Below are 17,400 nucleotides of genomic sequence, written 5' to 3'. Positions count from 1 at the left end.
TGAAATTTTTTTTTTCGTCGAAAAATGTAGGCACCTAATTAGATTTACGGTAAGGAATTTTTGTCTCGAAAGGGCGTAGGATTTCGGGTGTATATGTAATGACCAAAAATGATTTGTAATTGATCCCCGCAACCGAAAATCATTTTTCCAGAACGATTTGAAATTTTTGAATTTAATTGTTAATAACTTTTTAACGAAGCCTTCATCAACAAATTAGTATTCTTGATTTTCGTCTTATTTTGGCCTCTAGAATCCCTCATTAAAATTTTTCCCAGGGGTGCCTGGAAGAAAGTGATGAGTTAAAAGTGACTCCGGCACAGTACTCGAAGGGTTAAATACGCAAATATGATCTAAATTATATCGTGTTTGGTCTAATTTTAATCAGAAAAACCTCACAAATATAATAGTAAAGGTTCCATTAATAAAAAATAAAAAATAAATAACTTTCACATTGTGTTATTCTTATTTATCCTTCATTTATCTTTTTCTACGTTCGACAAGATACATGACTTCGGTCCTGTGTTTCTCGCAGTTATCCAAGATATGCTGTTGTACGCTGTACGCTTTGTAGGCTCGTATTGATCGCGAACGACGCGTTCCATTCACAGATATCGCATTTTATTACAAGTATGCCAGAGCAAAAGGGTTAATGGGTCTTTGTGCCGTGCTTTGTTACAGAGAAAGAGATAGCCTAAGAGTAGGTAACCGATTCTTAACTAAATCCTCCGATTCTTTATTCTCTGTAAGAAAACACACTGATACTGAATGCGTCCCACGTGGATTCGTTCTTACACGTTCACTCGATCGCCTTTTTTAGCTTTTAACGCGCTCGACGTTGTCTGTTCCCAGTAGAAAAGGAAACTAACAAGAGTTTCGTAATTTAAGACAATTCTAAGTGTAATGACACAGATAGGAATCATCCGTTCTCCGAGTAGGTTCTTTCTCTGAAAGAGATTCATCTTAAAGGAGTCCCCGAGAAGGCCCACGCTCCTTATTTAGCTTTTGATACTCTGAACGTGCTGTCCAGTAATTGCTTCTCGTCATGAGATCGCGAAAAAGAATTACTGTGCAACTTTTTTTTTTTATGAGAAATAGTAGACAGCGAGTCGTAAGCGACAAACACAAAGAATTTTGATAGGTAGGCCACGAAACACAACCGATAGTCTACGACAAAAGGAAAACAGTGGAGTGAAATAAAAAGGTGCGAGTAGACGTAACATTAACGGTTCGGTGAGTGATTCATAAGGGGACAGAGTGGCGCGTGCACCTTTAAAAGGCAGCGAGAAACGCGCGAAAGCTTTCTGTGCTCCCGGCCAGACAGAACTCTCAAAGCCTTTTCACTGCTTTCAGAAGTATTACAACCACGTGTTCATAGTTCCCGGCTCGAACGACGGTCTTTCGCTACTGCATTGGTAGATGGTTGTGCTGGGAAGTGTTTTTACCAGGCTACTGAATGAAAGCGGCCGCTAATTTTAAAATCTATGGAACATTTTTCGCGGTAAAATAGTCTAAGTAATCGATGCTCTAATATCTAGGAGTCATTTAGTAGCCTATAATTGGGGTATCGTTTACTGGAACGGGATGGTCAACACTTTGAGTCAATAATTTAGAATTGGTTACCGAAGCAAGGTAACTAATAGAATTTGATAGTTAAGTGCCATTTTAAATACGTTGTTTCAGTATTCAGGACATTGTCTATTAGAATCAGACAAAGTCTATTTTGATTATTGTTCAGAATAATTAGAAATCCGTTATTGGACTCTGGCAAAACTTAGAAAACGAAACCTTCACGACTCCGAAAGAAACAGTTTACATGGGTCTAAATGGACCCGCTGGGCGATGATTTAGAGGAAAATTTACTTTTCGTTCTAAACGCAAATGTCCAATTTCGTCCAGAACGATATGGCAATAAAACGATTTCGTATGCGCGTCAAGTTCTCATTCGTGTTATGCGGGTAATTGACGTTTAAAAATATTGCTCGAAAGAGAAGTTTGTTCATGGATTTTCGAATGATCATTATTATTTGTGGACGCGTGGTTTCACGGTTTGCTTGACCGAATTATTTCACGTGGGCGAGCCGGAAAAATACATACTCGAAGGTACATATACGTGCACGTTGCGCCGGCCCTATATATAGTTTTTTCGTGACGTAAAACCCGTAATATACAGCGTCACGAGTGAAACGCCCACATAAATACATTGTACACGAAGCGGCGTGAATAGCTAGTGCGAATCTAGGCGCTGTAGCGCTAAGCAACAACGCGCCTTTCTTCTTTCGAGGCTGTGAAACACGCACATCTGGTCCTCGTGAAGTAACTTCAGATCTTTCACGGCGTTCACGTATGTAGCAATAAATATTTCGCTATTGCATGGCTTGATAGTTTCGATAAGGTTTCGCAATTTTGTTGGAAATTATGCTCAATTGCTAGCAGCTTGAAGCGACGTAACAGAAGTACCACGTTGGATATATCGTCGAGATTCGACGAACTCCTCAAACGACACATTTCACGCTTTGTTCCTTTTAATCAAATCAGCCAGATACAGACTCGAATCGCCTGTTGTTCCTTTTTAGTCGGATACCCCAGATTTAACAATGCTTGGTACTATCCTCAACTTTAGATGAAGCTTATCGACTCGTAAGCTCGGGAGCTTCGATTCGTACGATAGTTACTAAATGTCGAGTCTGACGTACACTTGGCAACGCGTTCCATGCTTGGCTCCCTTCAATCAGATCTCCCAGATTTAGAGTACTTAAGGTACAACATCGACTTCAACTTTCAGTCTGGTTTTTCAACCTACTAATTGAGATCCACTTACAAGGACACTTGCTCCACCCACGGAACTAACGAACACTCAACGATGCATTACACGTTTCGTTCTTATTAATCTTGTTTGTTAGATTTAGAGAAACAGATGTCGCTATTTTTTCAGTTACGTATCGATGTCGCTTTATTTTTAATATAGCGGCTTACAGAGTATACAGGGCGGTTCTGGCAATGGCGATATAACCGTACAGGGGGCGATTCCTCGTGAAAAAATAAGTCAAAAGTGCAGAATAAAATTTTTGTTCATAAACATAGACAATGTTATCTGCTTCCTATCAATGATACTGCTACTCTTTTTATTACGCTGTAATATATATTTGAGATGATTTCACGATGAAGAATCGTGTTTCATTTTTCTAAACTATTAGATATTTTGACCGTGATGTACAATTGTGCTCTTAGGATTAAATTATTATGCACTTCTTGTAGCGTATCGCATATATATTTTTTAATTCTTTAAAAGGCAAAACAATGTTTGCTTTTACTTCGACGGTGGAACAGAAATAGCATTATTTAGTTGATATACAAAAATAGCTATTAATACTGTTTCTACCAAAAACTTCAAACTACTTTTGATCGAAATAAATACCTACACAGAAAACTGAAATAGAAATAGTGTTAATAAATAAAATGCTGAGAACGAGAGATGAGGTAAAATTACTCGTTTATTGCTTACAAGCAGCCTCGTTCTCAAGATCCTCGATAGTCTAGCATGAATAATTGTACTTTGAATATCGTGTATCTTACCTAGAATCATTTTGCTTTTACAGGGGTTCCTGTTCGACGACGACGGTTTTGGTCGACGCAGCGACATTAGGTCTCACTTGGACGATTTAGCGGCTCGTCGTCCGGAATTCGCTGATCTCTTAAACGACATACCATTCCACAGTTCGTTCCGTAACCGGAATCGTGGCCCCGGGAACGGCGGAAACAACAACAACAGCAACTATCAGGGTTATTCGGACGAGGACGCGAGAAGTCAGGCGAGCGGAAGCAGCGCCGCCAGCGGTGCGAGTGGTGTCAGCTCTCACGGCGAATCGGAGGCCAACCAGAATCAGCAAGACAATCGATCTCGAAATTTCGAGCAGTCGAGCAGGAGGAGCCAGATCCCGCAGTACGGGCTGCGTAACACGGTGGACATAGGTCAACACCACCACAACATGGAGAATCCCGGCAAAGGAAATCGTGGGAAGCGTTCGATGTCTGCTCCGCCAGAAAACAAACAATCGTCGAATCAGCAACAATCGCAGCAACAAAACCAGGAGCCTCAACAGTCACAGGGACAGAGGTATATCTCCAGGATAGACATAACGCCTCAACACAATCAACCTCAGCAATCACAGAAGCCACAGCAGCAGCAGCAGCAACCGCAGCCACAGCCGCAGCCGCAGCCGCCATCGCAACAACAATCGAAATCACAACAGCAGCAGAGCAACATCAGACACATACCGATTTTCGTCGAGGGCAGGGATGAACCTTTACTACCTAGAAGCTTCGACGAGCCACATTTCAGACGAGAACCCTCTCCCACGCAATTCAATTCACCGCCTTATTTCCAGAGACAGTCCCCTTTTGGACAGTCGTCGTTCGGAAGGTCCCACCAATGGTCGCCCGACTTCCAAGATCCATTCTATTCTCAACAAACCGCTTACGAGCAACCCACGCGTCGACAGCAACAACAAACTCAGTTCCAACAGCCTAAACAGCAGCAATACGCCGAGAGACAACCACAGCAACAACATCACGAGCAACCGAGACAACAGCAAAAACAACCTCAGCAACCACAACCACAACAACAACAGCCTCAACAGCCTCAACAGCCTCAACAGCCTCAACAACCACAGCAACAGCAAGACCCACCAAAGCCCAAACCCTTCGTTCCAAAGGATCCTTTGGAAAGGGTAGCCCTTGTTCAAAAAGAAGTGGACTCTCTCGCCGAGCAAGTGAAATTGTACACCAGAAATTCGAGAGCGGACAAAGAGTACATCTACCTCGACGAAATGCTCACCAGGGAGCTGATCAAACTGGACGACATAGAGACCGAGGGCAGAGATAACGTCCGACAGGCGCGCAAAAACGCGATAAGGACCATACAGGAAACCATCAGTCTATTGGAGTCGAAGGCGCCTCTTCCTTCTCAACAAACGACGCCCGAGAAACCGGAGAAACAAGTATCCGATGACGTCCAGAAGCCCAAGCAAAGCGAGTCCATGGAAGTGGATCAGAAACTGGAGGAACAGTCGCAGACCAACGATCCAATACCTCTACCAGCTGGTCCATCGTCTCCGTCGAAAATGTCCGAAGACAACGATAGCTCGAATGAAAAGATAAAAAATCCCGACAATAATCAAGCCAATGAGCAACAGAAGATTTCCGAACCTATGGACATCGCTGCTCCTGTAGAGAAGTCCGACTCTACGCCAATGGATGTGCAGCAGACCACCGAACAGGTGAATACACTTGAGAAGACAGAAGTTTCTGAAGAAAATAAGGGGAGCATTCCTGAAGAGAAAACGGAAAACGTCACCGAAGAGAAGAAGCCAGAGGATGATTCTGACAGGAAGAAAGATACAGTTTCTGAAGAGACGAAGCCAGAGAGTGCGTCTAAGAAGCCAGAGACTGTATCCGACGAAACCAAGAAAGAGGAAAACGTTTCTAAAGAAAAAGTCGACAAAAAACAAAAAGAGAAAACGGAGAAGATGGAGGTGGACGAGGTGAAGCAGTCACCAAAAACGACGAAGAAAGGCAAGAAATCGAAGAAACAGGCACCAGTCTCTGACAAGCCTATACCGCTACCAGCGCCGGAAGGAGCCGAAGCAAACGCGAAATAAAGATGGAACAAGTTTGCAAATTGTTGCAACGAGAAACGATGGTTTAGGATTCGTGATCCTGATCCTGAAACCAACTTGGGGAGCCGAAGATAAAAGTCTGGTGGTCTGGAAGAACCACAAGTCCTCGTCCTAGCTTTGTCGTTGATCTTGGTGCCGGATCGAAGCGTCGTGGATCGACGTACTCGCATGGTTGTTCATCAGGAGAACTTTCTGATCGACTTCGACAGGAAAACAGCGTTTTTAGCATTCGTAGGCGCATTGAACAACAAACGTTTCTTTCTTTTTTTGTTTTTTTTTTTTATTTTTTTTTATAATTATTATCACATTGGATTATCATTTCATGCGCTGCTATTTGCATTTGGAAGAGGCTGTTCCTGTCTTTATTTTTTAGGAGAAAGGTCACCCGAGCACGGGGAATACTAGTGCGAAATTGATTAGAAAAGTTTTCTGTTGCGATTATTCTCACTGGAAAAGGAAGAGAGACAGATAGAAAGAGAGAAAGAGCAACGTGTGCAAAGCACAGTAATTTCTGTTTTCAGTGACAAAAACTGAATGAGTAACAGTTTTTAAAACTGTGACCGAACGATCGACGATATGTGGTCAAACGTAAACCGCGAGGAGAAAATTCCGTTACTTGTATTTAGTGTAAAAATTGTCGCTCGAAAGCAGAAATTTAGCTCTTAACCTTTTGTAGCTCCTATTTGTACGTTGTATGCAGCAAACGTTTATAGGCATTCGACGAATACGTTTCAAAAACATTCACACGCAAAGAGTTGCAATGTAAGAGTGTTTTGTTTCTTTTATTTTTACCGAGTAACGTCACGTGCCAGACATCATCTTCCCTTCGTTGGACGAGCTGAATGAAAGGGAATATAATGTGTGAGAGAGAGGGAGCGACAGAAAAAGCACAAGATATTTTTGGTGTCTTGTATTATCAGGACCTATGACTTGACCGATATCGATAATAGCTAAAGAATTAATTCATTACGATTACGTGAATTTTTTTTAATGCCGACGATTTGCTTAACGAAAACGCGTTGGGATCGTCGGAGACGAATTTCAATAACCGAAGCCACGTCCGTTTCTAGTATTACAGCGCACGGCCTGATTAACTAACTTTATATTACTATTATTATTATTATTTATAATTTATTGTACGTCCGTTGGGACGATTTAAGGCGTGAGTCACGTGCGCTGAATATCACGCGTCTGGTGTCGCCGACGAAACACGTGTCTGTATACGAACCGTGTACATATTGTTAGAATTGTATGTGTTCGTCTTGTAAGAAATGATGCATCCCGTTTATTGTTACCGAATGTCGATAAAGAACGTATTCGATGGACAATTTTGAACGTAGCTTCAAGATTTTCACTAATTTCTACATATTATTTAGGTGTTTTTCTCTTTTAGCGTAACAGAGAATGGGGTGCATCATTTTATGGTTCCTTGTTCAGGGTGATACTCATTACTTCCGACCTTTGTTTTTTTTTTCTTTTTTCTTCTGTATAATGTTGTTTACGAATCCATAGAGATCACGTGCTTTCGAACCAGAAATTTTGTATTTTTTCCGGCGAAAAGCGTACATGCGTGTGTATGAGTGTATGTGAGAAACAGACTGCGTGAAAGAAAAGACAGAGTGGCTGACTAAGAAAACAAAACAAAAAACTACACGGTAGAAGATTGTATAAATATGTGGCGAGAATGTAACTATTTTATGAACAAACGCATTCGATGAAAATATAGTCTGATCTTTGGAATCCATAACGCGTGGTCCAATTTCCTACATCCCGTGTAATTATTCCATTTAATCTTTGCCGAGTCCTTTAGTAAGTTTATTCCTTACAAACAGAAACATTTGTTCATAATATTGGTCACTGTGACAACCCGATTCGATCAATTTATCGAAAGCAGCATACACACAATTCCATATCTCCATGTAAAGTTTAATTTTCATGCGTATACAAACAAATTGATATTCTTGATTTTCATCTTATTTTGGCCTCTAGAATCCCCCATTAAAATTTTTCCCAGGGGTGGCCGAACACCCTGTGTACGTTTACTTCTTTTGTTTACTTATTCATTCTGCTATTTACATTAAGGGTAGATAGACATATTATCGTTGTCTTCGTTCAATTTTTTAAAATTCTTTTTCGCTATTTAATGATTTATCCTAACATAGCGAGTCTTTGTTCGACAAAATTTACAAAAATCAGTAGCTTCGAATCCATTTCTTTAATTTATACGGTTTAAACTGTACCATATATTGTAGTTGCTAAAAATTTCCGATCAAGTTATAATTTTGACATGCAATGAACATACACTATTAATATACATTATATTTTAATATTGAAGATAGAACTTAAAAAAACAGAAGATGTTATTATGTGCAATAATTTGACTTTCTATAACACATATTAAATCCATATTATTATTATCTTGCCTAATAAAAATTTTCTTTGTGGAACCAATTTCATACTGTGTAAAATTTTTGAAATTAATAATCATAAACAATTTTCGATGACTAGCACATAAATCAGGCTGTATCACACTGCCATCTATAAATCAATCGTGTTCGCCTACAAACTGAAACAATTTCCTTGTATCTTGTGAGTTTCAATCATCACTGTTGATATTAAAAGTTTTTATTAGACATATATATGTGAAAATATACAGGGTGTTCGGCCAACCCTGGGAAAAAATTTACATGAGCGATTCTAGAGGCCAAAATAAGACGAAAATCAAGAATATCAATTTGTTGATTGAGGCTTCGTTAAGAAGTTATTAAAAATCACAACAAATCGTTCACGGAAAAATTATTTTCAGTTGCAGGGGTCAATTACAATCATTTTTGATGAATAGACACATCCCCGAAATCCTACGTACTTTCGAGAAAAAAAAATTCGAGTAGATTGATTTTGTCGACAAAATTAAAAAATTTCAAATCGTTCTGGAAAAATTATTTTTGGTAGCGAGGGTCAATTACAATCATTTTTGGTGAATACACATATCCCCGAAATCCTACGTATTTTCGAGACAAAAATTCTTTTCCGAATATATAATGTGAGGTTAGAAATGTTTGTATAACTTTTTAACGATGCCTGTTTTAGCCTTTAGAATCTTCCATTAAAAATTTTTCCCAGGGTTGGCCGAACACCCTGTATATAAACATAAAATACAGTCACAATACATCTACGCATGCTACGTAAGATGAAATTTAAAATGCCGACTATAAAACCTAACCTCAATGATATCTTAGTTAATTTCGTTACATGAATCTTTAACCTATTTATAATCTAATTATTCATGGATTAATGTATAAATAAATATACATGCAATCAGCTTGAAGAAAATACTAGATTTTTATTAAACGGAACATCAAACGTTTGTTAAGATCTAGGAAGAAACTGGGAAAGTTTTTTTCTATATTGCTAATTGCTTCTCGTGATGGTGAACGATGACTATTACTGATTGCACGTGTCACAAAACCTCATTATATATGTTTATTCTTTTCGTTCTTTGCATGCCCGTTGTATAATTTACCGTTAACTAAATACACAGTCGATATTAGGTGTGTTATGTGCTTCACAGGTTTTTACATTACTTGCTTAATCCCACTATTACTTAACTCTCGACTCAATTCTTTCTTCAGCCCGAGTATAAGTTCTGAGAGTTTTGAGAATCGAAATATATATCTAGTATCAAGGCTGATTATTGGGTAGTAGATCAATGTTTGATAAAGAAGGAAAAAAGCGTATACCTTTCGAGCTGAAAAATAGCAAAACTTAAAATAATATTACTAAGAATTCTATGCAAAACTAATCGAATTTTGAAATGGAAAATCACAATTTGCTGTCTGGTGTCTGGTAATAAAACGAAAAATGTTCTTGGTGAAACTCCTTCAAATCACACTCTCGAGAACATTTTCGTAACTGGAAGTAAAGACACCATTTTCATGTTTCAATGGTTAAATCAACTGAAGGAACTCGTAAATGTTTCCTAAATAGCATGAATCTTCAATTTCAGAGACCGTTCCATGTCTCGAATAATACGGTTTCACGTAATTTTTATTGATACTTACTTTTTAAGTTGTAAGCTCTAAAAGTTATAATAAAAAAAACTATTTACTTTCGTGAATAAAAATGTGGCACAATATTATGGAAGAATCCACAAGAAATATTTTTCAATTTATTATAAACTAATACTAAGTCGACTATACGTAAAATACTATTTACTATATTGTAAAAAAATTGTATTGCAAGCGAATCATTTTTACAAACATTTTGCAATAAATAAAACATAGACAAATACAAAGGTACCTACATCGTAAGTAGAACATTATCAAGCACTTGAATGGGTTATTAGCAACTCGGTAGATTGTTCATGGAGAAACAAAATGAACAAAATGAAAATGAACTGATATTGTGAAAGTCAGAAACACACACATGCGATCAGAAAAGAGTATATTGTATATGTAACGAGACAAGCTTCCTCGAAAAATGCAGTTGCTGGTGTAACGGAAATTCCGGTACCAACGACCTGTTAAGAATAACATGTATGACATCACGCAACTTATTCACTGCCAAATTCCTGCAAATTGTTTGTAGACATAAACCATAACGTTTCCCTTTTATAGAATAATACGAAGGAAAATGAAATCAACTGTGAACTAGAAACGGAAATTCATTTAAAAATTTAATAACGAATAAACAAATAATTTTGTCACTCAATGATATATTTATAAATAATTTAGCCTCATTTCATTTTAATTCAACCTGAATTTTTCAGCTAAGGATTAATGAATTTATTTATTTAATTTCTTTCGTTTTGTTAAATATGTATCTGCTGATTTAATAATTGACAGGAAGATGTCTGATGCTGACCACTTAATGGTATTAAAAAGGGACAAATGTCTTATCCGTTTGTAACCGATCCCAACATCGTCGAAAACTTGGCACAGCAAACGTATGCGAGTCATCTAAAAATAGAAGGCCTGCTTAGATTTTCAGATGGTTTTTGCGTCGCGACGCCGACCACCTCCGGGGACTCCCGCTGAAGATGTCAGGAGATGTCTTTACTGACATCTACATAGGGCCATTGAATTTACTTTGGTATTTTAATTGTCAAGACGATAATGCTTTCAGGACAATCGCATGGAATTTTGGTACATTCAAATTTTAAAAATATAAAACATTCGATCCTTCGGGTAACAATCTTTTTTCAAACGAAATATATAATTTTTAATAATTGTTCGCAAACTGTAATTTCCGTTTCTGCAAATAAGTTCTTAAACCAACATCGAGAACAGAGAATGGTGTAAAAAATCGAGAGCAAACTAATAGTAAATTTCTTTAACTACAAATTAATGTTGTATCATAGCAAAAGCATGTGTATTTATCATTAAATACATCATATTAATTAATATTATTATAAAACTACTTTCCATTCGAGTAAATATAGCATAAAATAATTTCTACTAACACTGTGTAATGGGATCACAATATCAGCTTCAAGCTTATGAATATAATAGTTAGCAAATTTGTATTATTTATTATTTATGTGTACAATGCAATAAATGCTTCTATTTCAACAATAATATCCGTGACCATATAAAAATTGAAAGTGATACTATTCATAAACCTTTCGTAAACATTATATAGCAAGTGCCTCAATGATAAATTGCATGTTGCATCAATTGTTAAGAAGCATATTTTCTAAACATTCTGACGATTTTTCTCAATACAGACTTGGTTTTAATGCTGGCACTCTTTTATGTTTTTGCAATTCAAAATCATCATGGTTATCCTCAAAGCATATGGGACAATAGAGGTCACCGTGACAGCCCAAACATTGTTCTAAATCTTCAGTTTGATTGCACATTACGCAAGTAGGCTTCTCATCTTCGCTATCAGTATGCTTTCTTGCCTATAACCATTAATATTATGATCACAATTTTTTATTCGCTGTTATAAAAATGTAAAAAATCTGGCACACATACATCGACTTCCATTTCCTGTAGTTCGTCCACATCTTCTTCATATTTTTTCTCCAATTCTGCTTCAGCCAAAGCTTTTGCAATTAATGTTTTTGTTACATGTTTTTCATCATCGTCGATATCTTCGTTCAAATGCTAAAAGAACGCCCATGTATACTATACAATTATATCTAAGTTATTTATGTTGCACTTACATACCTTCTTGGATACATCACTTGTACCCTGTAATGATCTTAACCTTGACTGAATATCGTTAACAGGATCGTTTCCTGAAGTTAATTCTAGCTGTTGAAGGTACTCCTGTATCAAATCTTCTGTTTTTTGTTGGTCTGTCCTAGTATCCACTTGATGTATCTACAAACAATAAGATAACTGTACACAGAAGGATGCATAGTAAAATAATTTTGTAAATTCTTGATCAATATTATTATACATTTATTTTATGACTACTAGCATCCGGATCTTCGTCCTTCAACAATGCTAATCTTCTCTTTATTTCATCAACGCTTAAAGCTGCAGTTTTGTCTTCTTCTTTTAACTTTCGTAATCTATCAACTATTTCTTGATCAGCAGGTTCTAAACCCTTTTTGAATTTGTCCCAGTGATTGGTGTGCTTGTACATTACTATTGGTGGCTTTGCTGGATTTTCTAAAGAATCCAATCTAATAATCACATTATTATATGTAAGTTAAAGAAAATTTTGATATTCTAATAACTATAAAAGGTATATTACTTTTTAGTAATGTCCACTGGAGCAAAAGCTTCTTCGTGCTCATCCGACATAGCAGTAGTGTTATGAGAGTTCACTTTTTTTGTACAATTATATTTATTGTAACAACGTCCGCAAATCTTTTTCACTCCTCTATCTGGAATATCATATTTATATTTGAGGCACTTAGCACAATACGAAAAACCACAGCCTGGACAAGCTACCTAAATGAGATAACAGCAATGAAAAACGATGAAACTGAAAACTTACTGAAATACGTTTTAGCGTTTTAGATGTTTAAATTACAAAATTAAAACTTTGCGAAAGCGCTTTTACACGATTATGATGCGACATAACCTATTCTACCTTTGAACAAATACGAGAAATAGTAACTTACTTCTCTAGTAAAGAATGAGAATTTTGTTTGACAAACGTTACACGACATATTAAACTTATATTTTAAATGTTATTACAATGTTATTACAAATATGACAAAAATATTGTCTATTATACACTCTTCGAGAATTTCTGACGTGTAAACGATGAAATTACTAGCAATTGATTATAGAATAGATATGCTAGATTGAGCACAGGGTACACTATTGACCCTACGTCAGATCACGCGTAAGTACGTGAGCTCGTAGAATTTCGGAAAATCGACAAAGGCAAACTGACATATGCACTCTTTCTCGATTCTCCGAGACTACCCGAAGTAATTTCGGACTGCCTCGTGGGAGTCGAGAGAGAAAAGCTCACATTTGTCTTCTCGCTCTTGAACAACTGAAATCGACTTCCAGTCAACAGTACTTTTCGACCTATGCATGTAGACACACATAAGCAAAGTACCCATAATAAAAACAAAATTTTGAAATTTTTTTTACGGAAATGCACGTTTTAAAACACCCTGATAATATTTTAATTATTGAAAAAAAGAAATTTTTTTTAATTATTCCTTTGTATGAGCGTACATATGCATATTATTTCAGATGTCACTGCTGACATATCTGGCAACGTATAACCATTACTACTGACTACTGTCAGCCTCTCGCAGCCTCTGCTGGTTTCTGCTGGCCTCTGCTAACCTCTGCCAGCATGTGCGGGCTTCTGCCTGCCTCTGCTGGCCCCTGCTGACCACTGCTAACCACTGCTAAGTATAGGCATAATGTATAAAAAATCTTTTAAATGTTTCATATAAATCTTAGGACGAATTAAATTTGATATAAAAAAAATTATATAAACTTTTTCTCTATCTTCTCTAGAAAAGAAAAACTTAAATGAAATCTTATACATTACATGCTTACTTAAATCGCATTGAAAACGAATATCACAAATGTTTTAGAATAATGTGCAAAATGTGATTGCGATTTTCGCTAAGACAAATTGAAAACTCGGTTCTAACAAGGAAAAGTTGAAATGGTACCAGGTTTTGGGTTAGGTTTTACTTTGAGATATTATTAAAGTTATCTTCAGAAATAGAACTATGTTCACCAATAATCAGCGTGACGTGAATGATAGAGTGTTTGCCTGTAAGTTCCGAGCTTCTGCTCTGCAGGTTCAAACCCTGCCAAAACAAATTCTTTTTTTTTATTTTTTCAATCATATTTTAATCGTACACTAAATGTGACATTATATTTTTGTCTGACCTTCGAATATTTTTTTTTTAAAGTTGAATTTAACCAATTACATTTAACATATGTTATTTTCAATGTACGAAGTACATGAATCTGGATGGTACTTTTCGTAAAAACAGTGAAAACATAACAATTTCAAGCACCACCTACATCTAATGAAAGTTCTGTTTTTACAGAAATTACAAAATTTTGTATTTAACTCTGATGGAAAGGCCGCTTCATTTACATTGATAAAATGCGAACGATTTTCGGATAGTCGTACCTTGTAGCTCGTACTTTTTACCTTATACTTCAAGTAAAAAGGGATATAGCTGGGAAAAACAGTTTTATGACATTACCTGCTAACTAATGTTACTGTTCTACAATGAAACGCTATGTTTTGTACCTTTAAAAATATTCGACTATGTCCTTTTAAAATTTAAGATCCAACCCATACTTTGTATTAAACTGGCAAACGGGATCACCTTTCCTTTGTTTCTAGTTAGTTCTATTTAGTTCGTCATAACAAATTGATACGGTTATCTCAAAACAATCAAGGAAAATTATATTTATTTGTTTAAAGTCGCATCAACCGCTAAGGGTTATTAGCGACTCGGAGAATACATTTTTAGAGTTTGTTGTACAATTTGGTAATTTTGAGGTACTGTAATAGATTTTGGGTCGATGTGTTGTCCTTCAGATTGTCCTTTAGGGTTGGTTTTATGTTGAGCCGTTGCCTGATTGGAATATATTTTCTGCAGTGGATGATGATGTGTTCTATTGTTAGGAGGTCTTTGCATGTTTCGCATATTGGTGGGCCTGTTTTTTGGAGGAGGTGTTGATGGGTCAGTTTGGTGTGGCCTATAATGATTCGTGATACTCTCACTTGGTCTGGTCTGGGTAATTTCCAGGTAATGGATTTTTCATAGAAGTCATTTTTGATTAATTTTGTACGGGATTTGGTTGATGTGCTCCACTCTTTGTTCCAACAGTTTTTACTTTTTTCTTTGAGAATGGAGAGTAACGTTTCCAGGTGAGTGCCGTTGTCGTGGTGGTTGGGGGTGGATGAGTTGGCTGCTTCTTTAGCTGCACGGTCCGCTTTTTCGTTGCCGGTTATGTCAATATGGGAAGGAATCCATATTACTGTTATTGAGTTGTTCTTTTGGCTCGATCTGGTGTAGGCTTCTTGACATTCTTGGATGACAGGGTTGCTTGTCCATAGTTTTTGTGTTGCTGAGATGGCGCTTGTGGAGTCACAGAAAATTGCAAAATTTGTATTTTGGTCGGTTAAAGTTGATTTGATGGCGCGTTTAATTGCTTGAAGTTCGCATAGGAAGATAGGTGTTTTGTGATGGAGTTTAACTTTTTCGGTTGACTGGTTCCTGACAATTGCGTATCCGGATCCGAATGGTGGCTTGGACCCGTCTGTGTATATATGCACGTGGTTTGCGAGTCCCGCTTCCAATTCTTGGAACATAGCCTTTAGCATGATTGGATCAGATTTCTTTTGACTGTAGTTCAGTAGAGAGGTGTTAGTGCTAATTCTTGGAAAGGTCCACGGAGGGATGCTGGGGATGGATCTGCTCGATGTGAGCTGGATTTCCATGCCAAGCTCCTTCAGATAATTACTGATTCTGTAGCAGAGTGGATGGGGTGTTCTTTTCCTTTGTTGCAAGTAGTTTAGGTTGTTTTTTCTGAATACCTTATGGAAGACTGGGTTCTGTGGGTGGGAGGCAATTCTGACTGCAAATTTGATACTTAGGTATTGTAGGATGTAGTTTGCTGCGGGATTAATGCACGCGACGAACCTTGTACACAGAACTTTATTGAATACCAAAAGACGGATACTACACGAAAACACTCCGCACACCTCAATCGCTCCAATCGTTCTCCCCGGTCACTCCTTACCCAACACTCACCTACGCGCACACACACACAAGCCCGCTTGACAAAAGCCACACGCATTCTGCATTCGTCAATTCATAACCCAATCGATCGACTCGCACAGCTGACTCCGGTCACTCGCCTCACGCACTCACACAACAACGCACTCGCACACTCACATCCCACACTCGGCCGTCCTGAATATGACAGCTGCCCTCAGGTGTCGTCGATCGATTCATTCAAGCCTTCAAATTCCTCGTCGTCTTCATTTCCGCTATCATCAATGACCCACGACTTCATGTGGTCGGCCGACGTTGAAGTCTGCAGCGGACCTTCATGATCGCCAACCCTTCTCACCAGATAACGATCATTCCTCAACTCTTTGGTGACTTCGAACGGTCCGAGGAACTTTGCCGTAAACTTTGCCCCAGGGTGGGACTGCGTCCGCTGTATGGCCACCAACTCTCCTTGTCTGTAGCGCTGTGCTCTCTTCCTCTTTTTATCGAAGCCTCTTCTGTTTTCCTGCTGAATCTGCGATATCTTCTGTCTCGCCTTCTCCCGTAATTCGTCGCGATCTTCCTGAAACACAGCGGTTACCTCCTCCTCCAGCATTTCGCGTATCGCTGGATCTTCTCGTAATTTCATGTCCGTGCCAAACAGTATTTTAAACGGTGTCACTCCCGTACTCCGATGCGGCACCGAATTTATATATTTTTGCGCTGTATCTAAATGTTTAAACCATTCCTCTGGCTTCACGGCGGATAATTTTGTTATCAGTGGGATAAGGGTCCGATTGACACGCTCCACTTGCCCATTCCCTCGTGGTACACCAGTCGCTATTTTCACATGCTGAATATTTTCCCGCTCGCAATACCGCTTAAAATCTTGAGACGTAAACGCGGTCCCTCTGTCCGATATTATTCTCCTTGGGTTTCCGAATATCGCCGCCTGGTTTTCCAACCGTTTCACGACCTCGGCCGTATCCGTTGACCTCGTCGCGTACAACCAAACAAACTTACTGAATGCATCCGTTACGACGAATATATACCTGTAATTCTTCCGTGTCGACGGCACCGGACCCAAGTGATCTATGTGGTACGTTAGTAGCGGTGCGTCCCCCTTATCTATCGGATGTAGCAGACCCTCTTGTTTGCCTTGTTTTTTATTCGCTAGGATACACGGCACGCAATTTCTCACCACTTTCTCTACCCTTGACCTCATGTTGGGAAACCAATATTCCCTCTGCACGAGGAGTAATGTCTTCCCAACTGAGAAGTGCCCCCTCTCGTGACCCTGCCTGACTATCTGTGACTGCATACTCGCAGGCACCACCAACCGAATCTCGTCATCCACCTCCTTAAACAAGATCCCGTTCCTCACGACGTAGCCATCCAGATTCCCCTCCTTGAACGCCTCCAATATCTTTCGTAGAAGAGCATCCTCATGCTGCGCTCGCCTAAGCCGAGCCATCAGCCCCTCTTCTTCGCGACCCGCCACCAGACAATTAGGCAACGGTTGCCGACTGAGCGCGTCAACATGCGGCATGC

At 38.5% G+C, this 17,400-nt stretch overlaps 3 protein-coding genes across 5 annotated transcripts in view; 1 reads left to right on the top strand and 2 right to left on the bottom strand.

Annotated features, from left to right (window-relative positions):
* LOC122400929 (BAG domain-containing protein Samui-like) overlaps nucleotides 1-7,396 on the top strand; it is a 38,897-nt gene extending 31,501 nt beyond the window's left edge. For 2 of the 3 annotated variants that reach the window (XM_043402704.1, XM_043402705.1), the window contains exon 2: nucleotides 3,597-7,396. In XM_043402704.1, coding sequence (XP_043258639.1) covers nucleotides 3,597-5,657 — 2,061 coding nt within the window. In that variant the 3' untranslated portion in view covers nucleotides 5,658-7,396. The remainder of the gene's footprint in view (nucleotides 1-3,596) is intronic. The other variant, XR_006259401.1, reaches the window with a different exon arrangement.
* A 3,813-nt stretch (nucleotides 7,397-11,209) lies between these two features.
* On the bottom strand, nucleotides 11,210-12,905 carry LOC122400813 (abscission/NoCut checkpoint regulator). The gene is made up of 6 exons (XM_043402481.1): nucleotides 12,757-12,905; nucleotides 12,384-12,583; nucleotides 12,084-12,312; nucleotides 11,849-12,004; nucleotides 11,654-11,785; nucleotides 11,210-11,580 (listed from the first exon to the last, which is right to left on the bottom strand). Exons 1-6 carry the CDS (start codon nucleotides 12,802-12,804, stop codon nucleotides 11,392-11,394), a joined length of 954 nt encoding a protein of 317 aa, XP_043258416.1. The 5' UTR covers nucleotides 12,805-12,905; the 3' UTR covers nucleotides 11,210-11,391.
* Nucleotides 12,906-14,597: 1,692 nt separating this feature from the next.
* On the bottom strand, nucleotides 14,598-15,575 carry LOC122400903. Its single transcript, XM_043402640.1, has one exon. It carries the CDS (start codon nucleotides 15,573-15,575, stop codon nucleotides 14,598-14,600), a length of 978 nt encoding a protein of 325 aa, XP_043258575.1.
* Nucleotides 15,576-17,400: the final 1,825 nt, after the last annotated feature.

Source organism: Colletes gigas, unplaced genomic scaffold (assembly GCF_013123115.1).
Source record: "Colletes gigas isolate AHSC1104 unplaced genomic scaffold, ASM1312311v1 Colletes_gigas_Sc00020, whole genome shotgun sequence".
NCBI classification, from domain to species: Eukaryota; Metazoa; Arthropoda; class Insecta; order Hymenoptera; family Colletidae; genus Colletes; species Colletes gigas.
Note: the sequence above shows the minus strand (reverse complement) of the source record. Positions and strands in the feature narration are given on the sequence as shown.

Excerpts from the sequence above, each read along its gene's own strand:
- LOC122400813 (XM_043402481.1), bottom strand. The coding sequence starts at position 12,804 with ATGTCGTGTAACGTTTGTCAAACAAAATTCTCATTCTTTACTAGAGAA. Across the intron at positions 12,005-12,083 it reads CTAGTAGTCATAAAATAAAT|ATACATCAAGTGGATACTAG; the intron begins GTATAATAATAT and ends TATTGTTTGTAG. Across the intron at positions 11,581-11,653 it reads TACAGGAAATGGAAGTCGAT|GCAAGAAAGCATACTGATAG; the intron begins GTATGTGTGCCA and ends TAATGGTTATAG.
- LOC122400903 (XM_043402640.1), bottom strand. The coding sequence starts at position 15,575 with ATGGAAATCCAGCTCACATCGAGCAGATCCATCCCCAGCATCCCTCCG.